This window comes from Chlorocebus sabaeus, chromosome 17, assembly GCF_047675955.1.
Source record: "Chlorocebus sabaeus isolate Y175 chromosome 17, mChlSab1.0.hap1, whole genome shotgun sequence".
In the NCBI taxonomy this organism is placed as follows: domain Eukaryota; kingdom Metazoa; phylum Chordata; class Mammalia; order Primates; family Cercopithecidae; genus Chlorocebus; species Chlorocebus sabaeus.
This window is the reverse complement of record NC_132920.1, coordinates 43,098,742-43,111,851: the sequence shown is the minus strand read 5'-3', so window position 1 is coordinate 43,111,851 and position 13,110 is coordinate 43,098,742. Positions and strand designations below refer to the sequence as shown.

Here is a 13,110-nt window from a genome sequence, read left to right as displayed (position 1 = left end):
CTGCGGAGCCTAGGATGGGGATTGTCCTCTGCCATGCCTTGTATCGGAATCCTTGCATGCGCTCCCGTGGTTGTGCATGAAAATGGGCATGTGCTCGGTGCCTATGCATGTATGGGTCTTTTTGCCCGCAGCAGCGCGTCCGCAGGCATGTTCTGTCCTATGCTAGCCTTCAAGTTTTGGCGCGTCCGTCCCTTCTTCTTTGGCGGGTACGTTGGGCACTCTGGTTTGGCTAAATCGTGGACGCTTCTAAAGCGTTTCTGCAGGGCGCTGGTCAGAGTTCTCAAGTGCTCCCCCAGTTCTGGGCCGGCTTGGTACGGTCTACAGCCTCCCTTTCCTTCCCCCGTCCCCCCGTGGTGGTTGCATCCATTCCGCCCGGAAGTGCTCGCTTTCCCGAACTGCAGGCGGCTCAGGCTTCGCGACCCGACATGACATGGAGCGTCCTCGCAGTTCCCGCTGCTCGGCCCCGGCCCCGGTCCCGGCTTCGGTTACCCTGGCGCAGCTCCTGCAGCTGGTCCAGCAGGGCCGGGAGCTCCCGGGTCTGGAGAGACGCCACATCGCGGCGATACACGGCGAACCCACAGCGTCCCGGCTCCCGCGGAGGCCCAAGCCCTGGGAGGCCGCGGCACTGGCTGAGTCCCTTCCTCCTCCGACCCTCACTCAGGATAGGAACGGCCCCGGCGGAGCCTGGCTTGGCTGAGGCAGCGACTGCACCTTCTTCATGACATACAGCTGGCTCCTGAGGTTCCAGGTCCTTCGCGGCGGCGATCTGGAGGTCGTGGCTACAGGACCCCGTATGCCATTCAGTTACTCATCTTTTATGCTTTGGTCCTGACCTGTCTCAACTGGACTTGCTCCTGCAGCCACTATGGGGGTTTTGCATTTGCATTTCTGGACCGTGATACAGTTAAGAAAAATCCTGTTTCAGTCCTTATATGTAATAAAATGTGTAATAAAAGGTTTTATGATTAATTTGGCCCCACAATGATTTTGAAGATACGTTAAAGGAAAGCCCAAAGCATTTTAAAAAGCCAACCAAGAAAGACTAAAATCGTGGCTCTTGGAATCAGCTGGATCAGGCAAGGGGCTAGAGACTTAGAGCATTGGAAAGGCTCCCACAGCCACCCTGAAATCAGTCCTTTTATGTTAAACAGGCTACCTGGCTCAGTGCACCTACTTAGTCAACACTAGATTTTACTTTCTCTACAAAAGCTAGAACATACCTAGTATGTGCTGACATGAGCATACCCTAACCCACAGATGATGTAACAGGTCTACCTTTTCTCAGAAATAAGGATTGTCTCACAACTTGTTCAACGAATTAGTTATGTCATGGTACATATATAGAAGTGCACAATTTTTGTAACATCTTTTATTTGTATACAATTATAAATTACAAACTTGTTTTATCAGAATTTTTTATTTTTTAGTCAACTTACTCCCTTTTATTTACCAGTAGTTTGCTCTGACAGAGTAAATTACAAACTCTTGTTTTGCTTAATCCTTTTAGCCATCATGTCAGGCACACAGGTTGGAGGGTATTAGCTCCCATTTTATGGACAGAGTGGAAACACTGTACTTATATTTAGTGTAGACAGAGCTGGGATATAAGCCTTGGGATTCCATAGTCACAACTGCTTTTTTCCATAACTTTGTAATACATCATTTTAAAGTAATCCGATTTCACAATGTTTTACAGTATAAGAGTAACATCTACAGCATCTCTTCTTGGCAGGTTACCTCTGGAGAGAACCAGTCTAGTTACCTCATCCGCTGGTACTTTTTTTTTCTGAGACAGAGTTTTGCTTTTGTTGCCTAGGTTAGAGTGCAATGGCCTGATCTTGGCTCACTGCAACCTCCGCCTCCCTGGGTGCAAGCAATTCTCCTGCCTCAGCCTCCCAAGTAGCTGGGAATTACAAGCACGTGCCACCTCACCCAGCTAATTTTGTATTTTTAGTAGAGACAGAGTTTCTCCATATTCATCAGGCTGGTCTCAAACTCCTGATCTCGGGTGATCCGCCTGCTTCATCCTCCCAAAGTACTGGGATTATAGGCGTGAGCCACCACGCCCAGCCTAAGCTGGCACGTTTTAAGGAAGTTACACCTCTAACTTGATTTCCCAGCTATGCTTGAGGGTCCCAGGAGCCAAAATTGCAGCCAAACTGATCTGAAAGGACCAGGGAACAGAATGGTCAAACATGTTTCCAAGTTTAACCTAGGCCTGGCACATCCTTGCCAATTGCTCAGATGGCAAGTGAGGGGCAACTAAGTGAAGGGAGTAGCAGGATGACCCACTTGGGGTGGACACTAATGAAAAACACAATCAGATCCACTGTTGTCAGGATTAAAATCCCCAGATGCCCAGTTACTGGTCTACTATCTACTATGTCACTACCAGCAGTACAAAAGGCAATACTTCTGAAGACTAGAATACACAAGGAAAAAATTAAGCTGCCTGCCTGTCTGGGGCCTACCGAGCCAAACAGTGCTAATTTCACCCATGCCAAACAAAATTGTTCATTCCTTCCTGATTTGGGTTTGAAGAAAGGGTGCTGATCATCAGAGAAACCAGGTAATTCTATCCTGAAGCCCAGGGGAAGAAATGGTGGGGATTTCTGAGTTAGAGATGGTGCAGGGGGTAACACTATGCCACCATGAAGGGAAAAATCTATCTTGGTAAACTTTGTTCTTCCATAGGACATGGAACCAGAGTAGCAAGATCAGGGCCTGCATGACCAATCCCGATTAAAAGCAGGACTTCCTCGCATAAAGTACACAAGGGCCGGGCGCGGTTGCTCACACCTGTAACCCCAGCACTTTGGGAGGCCCAGGCTTGTGGATCACTTGAGGTCAGGAGACTAGCCTGGTCAACTGGTGCAACTCTGTCTCCCTCTCTACTAAAAATACAAAAATTAGCCAGCCATGGTGGTACATGCATGTAATCCCAGCTGATCGAGGGGCTGAGGCAGAATCACTTGAACCCAGGAGGTGGAGGCTGTAATGAGCCAAGATCACGCCACTGCACTCCAGCCTGGGCAACAGAGTGAGACTGTCTCAAAACAGAGAAAAACAAAACCCATAAGGTGCACAGGTATCTGAGAAGGGTCTAAACACCCTAGAACTGCAAGCAAAATTTTGAGTGTATACATGTTTTCCTGGCGAAGGGGTCCTCATTCTCAAATCCTGAGCTTTTAGGAAAAAGTACTAAGCCAGTTTCAGGTTAGGATACAAAAGCCTCCAGATACACTTAGAGCCAGTCAAGTTTGAGAGCTCTCAAAGCCATCACTGAAAAGTTGGAACACAGACTCACAGCAGAGACAAGTGAACATTTATTTGTATGCCTTTCTTCCTATGTGTATTTCAAGTCTTTTTCAAAACAAGGCCCTAGGACGCTCCAGATTCAATTATGTCCTTGGGCTTGGTCAACTGCTGCAGGAGTCTTAGGGAGCCTTGTACAAATGCTAGAGTGACTCATTTACCAACATTAAACCCTAAGATAGATGCAACAAAGCAGGACTCCTTCCTTCACGGAATGTGCTGATTTCAGACGATGCAGTACCCAATGTAGAAAACACTGGAATTTTTCTTTGGAACTGGAGTGTGATGAGAGATGCTTGCCATGAACATAAGCTACTGTCTTTTCTTTTCTTTGAGACAGAGTTTCGCTTGTTGCCCAGGCTAGAGTGCAAGGGCATGATCTCGGCTCACTGCAACCTCCGCCTGGCAAGTCTCCTGCCTCAGCCTCCTGAGTAGCTGGGATTACAGGCATATGCCACCATGCCCGGCTAATTTTTGTATTTTTACTAAAGACGGCATTTCTCCATGTTGGTCGGGCTGGTCTCGAACCCCCAACCTCAGGTGATCTGCCCGCCTCAGCCTCCCAAAGTGTTGGGATTACAAGCGTGAGCCATCACGCCTGGCCAGCTACTGTCTTTTCTTTGACCCTTCCTTTCCAGTTTTTGAAGATAAAGCAGGAAATAATCTTCTCTGAAGATACTTGATAAAAATTCCCAAAACAATTAAACACAGGCTTCCACTTCATTGATAAAAATTTACCGCAGTTTGACACCTGAAAGCAATAACAACAGCAATAAAAAGTAATTTCAGAGTTAAGATTTCTTCAGCAAAATAGATGATTCACATCTTCAAGTCCTTTTTGAAATCAGTTATTATTATTGGTCTTTCCCCATTTCCATCTAAATGACCGCAGCAGTACAGTTTTTTTTTTTTTTGAGACAGTCTCGCTCTGTCACCCACGCTGGAGTGCAGTGGTGTGATCCTGGCTCACTGCGATCTCTGCCTCCTAGGTTCAAGCGATTCTCCTGCCTCAGCCTCCTGAGTAGCTGAGACTACAGGCATGCGCCACCACACCCACCTAATTTTTGTATTTTTAGTAGAGACAGGGTTTCACCATGTTGGCCAGGATGGTCTCAATCTCCTGACCTCATGGTCTGCCCGCCTTGGCCTCCCGAAGTGCTGGGATTACAAGCATGAGCACCGCGCCTGGCCAGCAATAGTTTTTAGTTACTCGACATCTTTAAGCCTATAACTCAGGCTATGCATAGCTCCATGTCCTAATCAGGCATTCATCAATCCCAGCAGGTCTCTATCTATTTGTACTAGCCTCCTTTCTCCTCCCAATCTCAAGGTTACTCTTAAATACTAGTAAATGCAAAAAGAATTTGTAAAGTGGCAAGGCATGGCCCATCAAAAGTCAACCCAAGGGCAATTTTCAGCCCTGCCTCACCTGGGTCTAGTTCAGCTGGCGGATGAGCTGATTGATGCGTTCACCCCGATAGCCAGGTGTGCCCATCTCCTTGAGGAAGCCCACTCTATTTTTGGTAGCATGTCGGGCCACTGAGAGGTGGAAAGGGCGCAAGAACCATGAGATCTCCTGGAAATGCTTCCCTGGGAAGGCAATTTCATGAATGAGGTCTTCCAAGCAAATGACACCAAACTTCCCTAAGAAACACAAAAGCACAGATTCCTTTATCAACATGTATCCAGCATATACTAAGCTGGGCACTCTGGCAGACTCTTGGGACCCCAAGAACACAACCTGAATCTCACATCAAAGCTTCAAAGACTCTGGTTTTCTGCCCCAGATGACCCTAAGCTGTAGCACTCACCCAGGTGCTCCTCAATCACTGTGTTGTCTGTCAGAGGGATGGTCTTATTCTTGACCTTGGCTTGTCCACGTTTCAAAATGAGTTCTCGGACAGACTTCAGATTTGGAAATCTATATGGGAAAATAAAGCACGGCTTTCACCAGCACCTGGCACACTACATACCAATCCTGCAGCCTGGCTGAGGAGAGGTTGGAGAGATTCTCCCACATACCCACTTCTCCCAACGAGCAAGTGTTCTGCAATCACATTCCAGCTGAAATGCTTGGAAATATTCCTAATAAAGAACCGAAGTGACCCCACTTACATAATTAGAAATTTAAATTTATGGATATAAATGTTCACCAGGGAAAATATCACCAACAAAAACAAAACAGAAACAATGTCCTAGCTTAGCTCAGGGGCTAGGACTCTGGCCTTAGGTGACCCTCTAACTCAAGATAGTGCAAGAGTTGGAAATGAAATCCCAAGTTTTTGTTGGGTTTCAATGTTTGAGGAACACTACTCTTTTTTTTTTTTTTTGAGACGGAGTCTTGCTCAGTTGCCCAGGCTGGAGGGCAGTGGTGCAATCTCGGTTCACTGTAAGCTCCACCTCCCGTGTTCACACCATTCTCCTGCCTCAGCCTCCTGAGTAGCTGGGACTACAGGCGCCCGCCACCATGCCTGGCTAATTTTTTTTGTATTTTTAGTAGAGATGGGGTTTCACTATGTTAGCCAGGATTGTCTCGATCTCCTGACCTCGTGATCCACTGTGCCCGGGCTTTTTTTTTTGAGATGGAGTCTTGCTCTGTCGCCGTGCTGGAGTGCAGTGGCGCAATCTCTCTCAGTTCACTGCAACCTCCGCCTCCTGGCTTCAAGCGATTCCCCTGCCTCAGTCTCCCGAGTAGCTAGGACTACAGGCACACACCACCAGGCCTGGCTAATTTTTTTTTGTATTTATTAGTAGAGACAGGGGTTTCACCATGTTGACCAGGATGGTCTCAATCTCCTGACCTTGTGATCCACCCGCCTCGGCCTCCCAAAGTGCTGGGATTACAGGCACGAGCCACCATGGCCGGCCAAGAATACTACTCTTATACAAGCACTGCCTTTAGCTCTGCTTTAAGACTTCCAAGAACCGATCTCTCCTTGACCGAGCCTTAGCCTACGACGGCACCAGCCCTACCATGGTACTCTTTTTTTTTTTTTTTGAGACGGAGTCTCGCTCTGTCGCCCAAGCTGGAGTGCAGTGGCCGGATCTCAGCTCACTGCAAGCTCCGCCTCCCAGGTTCACGCCATTCTCCTGCCTCAGCCTCCCAAGCAGCTGGGACTACAGGCGCCCGCCACCTCGCCCGGCTAGTTTTTTTTTGTATTTTTTAGTAGAGACGGGGTTTCACTGTGTTAGCCAGGATGGTCTCGATCTCCTGACCTCGTGATCCGCCCCGCCTCGGCCTCCCAAAGTGCTGGGATTACAGGCTTGAGCCACCGCGCCCGGCCCATGGTACTCTTAAGACCCCTCCCTACCCCGTGTCCCATGGTTGTTACAGCTACCCACTGATTTCAGGCTGGCTGAGGTCACAGCAAAATGTCCCTTCTACAGCAACATGAGCCCTGGAGAGCAATACCTGGTGCAGCCTGACACGCTCAAATAGAAATCTAATGTGAATTCACATGGAAAACCTCACTCACCCCCAGGTCACATAAGGTTCCACTATACGCAGCATTTTTAGGTTCTGGGGGGTGACTTTTACAAAGACACCACTAAAAATTTTCTTTAGGCGAAGTCTTGCAATGGTTCTCTGCACCAATAAACTCACGCCATCAATCCTGAAATGAACAGCAACAGAAGTCAGACAGACTCCCTCCAGTTTATGTCAGTCCAGCAAGCACAACATGCGAGGTCACTACACTGGGTAATCTGGAGTAAGACACAGAGACTGTGCCTTAAAGAGCTCAGTTTAGTGGGAGGGAGTTATGAAAACCAATCCTTTCATGATGTGGAGCAATGCCTGGAATGCTATGGAAACACAGAGACAGTCCCTGAACTTGTGTGTGTTTCAGGGGTTGAGGGAGTGGTGGTATGCAGGTCTACGCATGTCCAGCTAAGGAAGCTGGATATGCTTTTACGGGCAGTAAAAGCTACTGAAGATTTTAAGTAGAAGAGACAAGACCAGATTTCTTTCTGACAATCACCAAGGGCAGTGTATGGGATAGATCACAGTATGACACTAGAGGCAAGGAAATCCAGGAGGAAGGTTAATACAATAGTTTAGGAAAAATACGAGCAGTGGTAGAAGGCTACAAAGGACAGAGCTCATAAAAATATGCAAAAGTCACAGGTTTCTAGTTTGGGTGATTGGGTAGGGGAAACAGCAAGTAGAGTTGCACATGAGGTGGGCAGGGGGTTGCGAAAATTCCACTAACTGAGGAAAAATGTCTCCCCTTCACTGAATATGCTTCATCCACTCAGCCTTGTTTCAGTTCCTAGAATGATGCCTTGCTTTCCCCACCTCAGGACTTCAGCACATATGCCCGGAAAGTCTCCCAACACTGGTGAACGCCTTTCACATCTTTCAGGTCTCAGGTAGAAGTTCCTGCTTTAGAGAGGGTGTCCGCAACCCCCTCTCCCTAGTGAGCACTTATTTTCAAGTCTATCTGTCTAAGGTCTTCCAAATATTGCAGACTAAATTGTGCTCTACCCTGACATCCCAGCATGACTTGGCTGAGTGGCTTGGGGCTTATTATCTTCCTAGAAAGGGGTCTAAAGCTTAAGCAACGGTTTGCCCCAGACTCATGCAATTAGAAAGACACCAGTTCCTTACCTTTCGATGCGTACAACAAAGGCCAAGGAATGTTTGTCTGGCAATTCCAAGGCATGAGGTTTCACTTCTAGTCGTCTGAGACGCACCTTGTCACGTTTCTGCCGCCAGGAATCATGTAGGAATGATTCCAGTCGCTTAAACCTGAGCCCTTTTCCTTTCCTCTGCTACAGAGAAGACAGACCATCATTATCATCTTGTGCCTCCATACATTTTTACTTTTAGAACAGTAATTCATGAGTGACAACTGATAGAGCTTATTTCCCCGTGTTCTACAATGTAGAGCAAAGCAATATTCTCTATTTTCATATAAGGGAAAAATGAGAAACCAAAGTAAAGGTGGAGTTGAGTAAACTTGGGAATTACTGGGAAAAATAATTAACAAACAAAAAATTAGTTTGCATGATATTAATTAATGCTTACTAACAAGCTTCCTTAAACTCAACGCCAGCATTGGCCTGCAGGTGTTAAATATTTGCTAAAGGAAGACATACACCATATACACTTGGTGCTCTGCATCTGTGATTCAACCAACCCCAGATGGAAAATACTTCTGAGGAGCACATACACAGTGGCTCACCTGTAGTCCCAGCTACTCAGGAGGCTGAGACAGGAGGTTCTCTTGAACCCAGGAATTCAAGGCTGCAATGAGCTATGATCCTGCCACTGCACTTAGTCTGGGTAACAGAATACCTCACTCCTTTTTTTTTTTTTTTTTTTGAGATGGAGTCTCGCTCTGTCACCCAGGCTGGAGTGCAGTGATGCGATCTCGGCTCACTGCAACCTCTGCCTCCTGGGTTCAAGCAATTTTCCTGCCTCAGCCTCCCAGGTAGCTGGGATTACAGGTATGTGCCACCACACCTGGCTAATTTTAATATTTTTAGTAGAGATAGGGTCACCTTGTTGGCCAGGTTGGTCTTGAACTCCTGACTTCAGGTGATCCACCTGCCTCAGTCTCCCAAAGTGCTGGGATAACAAGCGTGACCCACCATACCCAGTCAAAGACCCCACTTTTTCTTTTTTTGAGACAGGGTCTCGCTCTGTCACTCAGGCTGGAGTGCAGTGGCACAATCTTGGCTCACTGCAACTTCCGCCTCCTGGGTTCAAGCGATTCTTCTGCCTCGCTTCCTGAGTAGCTAGGATTACAGGCACATGCCACAGTGCCCATCTAATGTTTTGTATTTGTAGTAGAGATGTGGTTTCACCATGTTGGCCAGGCTGGTCTTGAACTCCTGACCTCAAGTAATCCACCTGCCTCAGCCTCCCAAAGTACTGGGATTACAGGCGTGAGCCACTGCGCCCCACTGACCTCTTGAAAAAAAAAAAAGAAAAAAAAAAGAAAAAAAATTCAGGGGAAAAAAATGAAAAAACAAAACAAAACAAACAAACAGTAAAAAGAAATACAAATTTTAAAAATACATTATGTACACTGTATTAGCTATCAGTAACCCAGGCCAGGGAGGGTGGCTCAGGTCTATAATCCCAGCACTTTGAGAGGCCAGTGGGTGGATCACTTGAGGCCAGGAGTTTGAGACCAGCATGGCCAACATGTTAAAACATCTCTACTAAAAATACAAAAATTAGCCGGTGGCCATGTGGGGTGGCTGATGCCAGTAATTGCAGCACTTTGGGAGGCCGAGGTGGGTAGATCACTTGAGTCCATGAGTTCCAGACCAGCCTGGTCAACATGGTGAAACCTCGTCTCTGCTAAAAATACAAAAATTAGCAGGGCATGGTGGCACATCCTTGTAATCCCAGCTACTTGGGAGGTTGGCGCAGGAGAATCGCTTGAACCCGGGAGGCGGAGGTTGTGGTAAGCCGAGATCACATCACTGTACTCCAGCCTGCGAGACAGGTGAGACTCTGTCTCAAAAACAGAACAAAATTAAATTAAATAAAAAAAAAAATTAGCCGTGGCTAATTTAGCTAAAATTAGTCACATGCCTGTAATCCTAGCTACTTGGTTGACTGAGGAAGGAGAATTGCTTGAGCCCAGTAGGCAGAGGTTGCAGTCAGTCGAGACTGTGTCACTGCACTCCAGAACACAGTGAGACTCTTGCCTCAAAAAAAAAAAAACCTATTAAGTAATCCAGAGAGAATTTAAATTACACAGGCGGAAGGAGTACAGATTATATGCGAATACTACAACCATTTTATATAAGGGACTTCAGCAGTCTCAGATTTAGGCATCTGTGGGAGTCCTGGAACCAACCCCCTAAGGACACTGAGAAACAACTATACCTGGTTTGTCAAACTGTCGCGGGGAGCTCGTAAATACCAAATGTAGTCCAACACATGCTGGATAAAACTCACCTAATACAAATTCTAATTACTTTATCTTGGTTCCCCGCCATTACCTCCTTCTTTGCCAAAAGTGCCTGCTTTGCCTGGGTGGCTTTGAGGGCTTGATAAGCCTTCCTCTTTTTCAGCAGATTTTCTGGAACCAAAGGGATTTTTCTTTGCCTGATGCAGAAAATTGAGATCAGAGATAACATTTAGAAAACGAACACTTGGCTGGGCGCGGTGGGTCAAGCCTATAACCCCAGCATTCTGGGAGGCCGAGGTTGGGGAGGGGGGGATCACCTGAGGTCAGGAGTTCGAGACCAGCCTGACCAACATGGTGAAACCCCCGTTTCTACCAAAAACAAAAAATCAGCTTGGCGAGGTGGCGCACGCCTGTAATCTCAGCTACTCCGGAGGCTGAAGCAGGAGAATCGCTTGAATCCGGGAGGCGGAGGTTGCAGTGAGCCGAGATTGCGACACTGCACTCCAGCCTGGGCGACATAGCAAGACTCCGTCTCAAAAAAATAAACAACAACAACAAAGAAAACGAACATTCAATGGATTTCCAAACCAAGTCAATATCCTGGGCTTCAGGGAACATTACTGTTTTCAAGTGTCTGAAGAAAGATTCCCCTGAAACCTGCGGTTTCTGACTCCAGGCCTCAAAATGTACCCCTAATATTCACTCATCCCCAATGCCTCGAAGTAATGAAAAGTAATGAACCCTTTAGCCTCTGCGTTCCTGTAAGTTAACAGGATTTTCACTGCCACAGCTCTTCATAGGCACTAGCAGCGACGAATCTAGTAAAACCCCATGGGGTTGGGGTGGGCGCAGACCTATCTGCAGGGTTAATACTTGTCAGGCTGGGTGAATTCAGCTGTGGCACTCCAGCCCGCTGCCTGAAGTCAATCCTCGCCTCTCTAGATAATCCGAAATTGACCGCGGTCCCCTCCCTCCTCCGCCACAGCGCTACGGCTCCTCATCCCCACCCTTTGTAAACTGTGGCTTTTTCTATTCCTAGAGCCCACAAGAATCCGCCACCGAGGCATAAACACCGTGGATGGCACCAGATACTCAACACCCAATTCCAGATATTCAAAGCCCCACTCACTCTTGCTCCGCCATCTTTCTAGTGGTGCAGCTACTGATCATGCGCAACCCCAACACATGGGGAAGACAGCACTCGCTCTGTTTCCTTGACCATAGAGATGTCTGTTCTAACTCACGCTGGAGGACCCAGACAGTCAGCGTTCACTTAGCCGCAGTGAGTCGCTGAGGTCCTGCTAACCCCGATTCCTGCCAAAAGTTGCAGCGCTTCCAGGGTTTTTAGAGCCTGTATCATTTGCAAAACCCAGCCCTTTTTTTTGTAAGTTACAGTTTCATCACAAGCAGCTTGGCTGTGGACAATAAAGTACTTCCCACAATGCACCTATGGCGTCCGCTCTAGCGAAGGCGCCGCACTTCCGGCGCGGCTCTGCTGCATCTCTGAGGAGGAAGACAGACAAATTGCGCGAAACAAATTTTCGGTCTGTGGAAAAATTTGGAGGCTATGGTTTTGGCTCTCACATGTAGGTGCAAGTGTTTGTTGAGGACTCAGAGTGGTAAAACAGGTAGCTGCGATTCCGTCTGCTTGGCTCCGTCGATGGATCCTTGAAGACGTTATTTAACCCCTCTTCATTACCTATGGGTATACAGTAATAATAGGTCTACCTAATGGCGTTACGAGGATTACAGGAGATTATATAAAGCGTAAAGCGTTTAGCAGTGTCTGTCAGCACTATGTTTGTTACTATTACTGCTGGACCGAAAAGTACAACTTGCTTCCTTGCCATCTAAAACCGTTATACACACCGGGCGCGGTGGCTCACGCCTATAATCCCAGCACTTTAGGATGCCAAGGCGGGAGGATCACCTTAGGTCAGGAGTTCGAGACCAGCCTGGCCAACATGGCGACAGAGCAAGACTCCATCTCAAAAAAAAAAAAAAAAGGAATGAAAATAAAACCGTTATACAGCTGTCATCACCTGGAATATGCGTTCTTCCCTCCCGGTCTATATAAAATCCTGAAAAAGTAGGCCGGAGCCGGTGGCTTTCACCTGTAATCCCAGCACTTTGGGAGGCTGAAGCAGGTGGATCACTTGAGGTCAGGAGTTGGAGACCAGCCTGGCCAAGATGGTGAAACCCTGTCTCTACTAAAAATACAAAAAATTAGCTGGGCGTGGTGGCTCGCGCCTGAAGTCCCGGGAGGCGGAGGCTGCATGAGCCCAGTTTGTGCCACTGCACTCCAGCCTGGGTGACAGAGCAAGAGTGTCTCAAAAAAAAAATAATAATTTTTTAAAATTAAAAATCCTGAAAAACAACACAAGTCTTATCTCTGCAAACCTCCAGAGCAGCGCTTCTCAAGCATTAATAGTGAATAGGAGTCATCTGAAGATTTTACTAAAATACAGATTTTTATCCAGGAAGCCGGGTGGGGAGTTGATATTCTGCATTTTTTTTTTTTTTTTGAGATGGAGTCTTGCTTTGTCCCCCAGGCTGGAGTGCAGTGGCATGATCTCGGCTCTCTGCAAGCTCTGTCTGCCGGGTTCACGCCATTCTCCGGCCTCAGCCTCCGGAGCAGCTGGGACTACAGGCGCCCACCACCATACCCGGCTAATTTTTTTAATTTTTCGTAGAGACGGGGTTTCACCGTGTTAGCCAGGATGGTCTCGATCTCCTGACCTTGTGATCCTCCCGCCTTGGCCTCTCAAAGTGCTGGGATTACAGGCGTGAGCAACCGCGCCCAGCCAATATTCTGCATTTCAACAGGCTTCGGAATGACACTGGTGCTACCGGTCTATGGGCTGACTAGTAAGACTCTAGTGTCTGATTTCCCTCAGGACATTATTATATATTTAATATTTCT

The 13,110-nt window shown here is 47.4% G+C and overlaps 2 protein-coding genes across 4 annotated transcripts; one reads left to right on the top strand and one right to left on the bottom strand.

Annotated features, from left to right (window-relative positions):
• The first annotated feature begins 238 nt into the window (after positions 1-238).
• PEX39 (peroxisomal biogenesis factor 39) lies at positions 239-740 on the top strand. Its single transcript, XM_038005668.2, is given in 2 exon segments — positions 239-655; positions 657-740. Coding segments are annotated over 2 exon segments (309 nt in total). The 5' UTR covers positions 239-430.
• Positions 741-1,412: 672 nt separating this feature from the next.
• On the bottom strand, positions 1,413-11,654 carry RPL7L1 (ribosomal protein L7 like 1). 3 transcript variants are annotated; one of them, XM_007972538.3, is made up of 7 exons: positions 11,317-11,654; positions 10,279-10,384; positions 7,925-8,088; positions 6,792-6,929; positions 5,127-5,236; positions 4,745-4,959; positions 1,413-4,066 (listed from the first exon to the last, which is right to left on the bottom strand). In XM_007972538.3, the coding sequence occupies exons 1-6, from the start codon at positions 11,355-11,357 to the stop codon at positions 4,751-4,753; spliced, it is 768 nt and encodes a 255-aa protein (XP_007970729.1). In that variant the 5' UTR covers positions 11,358-11,654; the 3' UTR covers positions 1,413-4,066; positions 4,745-4,750. The 3 variants fall into 3 exon arrangements, with proteins under 3 accessions (XP_007970729.1, XP_007970730.1, XP_072862094.1); XM_007972539.3 differs by having other exon boundaries at positions 4,745-4,905; positions 11,317-11,613; XM_073005993.1 differs by having other exon boundaries at positions 7,925-8,085; positions 11,317-11,556.
• Between the last annotated feature and the right edge of the window lie 1,456 nt (positions 11,655-13,110).

Excerpts from the sequence above, each read along its gene's own strand:
- RPL7L1 (XM_007972538.3), bottom strand. The coding sequence starts at position 11,357 with ATGATCAGTAGCTGCACCACTAGAAAGATGGCGGAGCAAGA. Across the intron at positions 8,089-10,278 it reads CACTTTTGGCAAAGAAGGAG|CAGAGGAAAGGAAAAGGGCT; the intron begins GTAATGGCGGGG and ends TCTTCTCTGTAG. Across the intron at positions 5,237-6,791 it reads GAACCTTATGTGACCTGGGG|ATTTCCAAATCTGAAGTCTG; the intron begins GTGAGTGAGGTT and ends TTTCCCATATAG.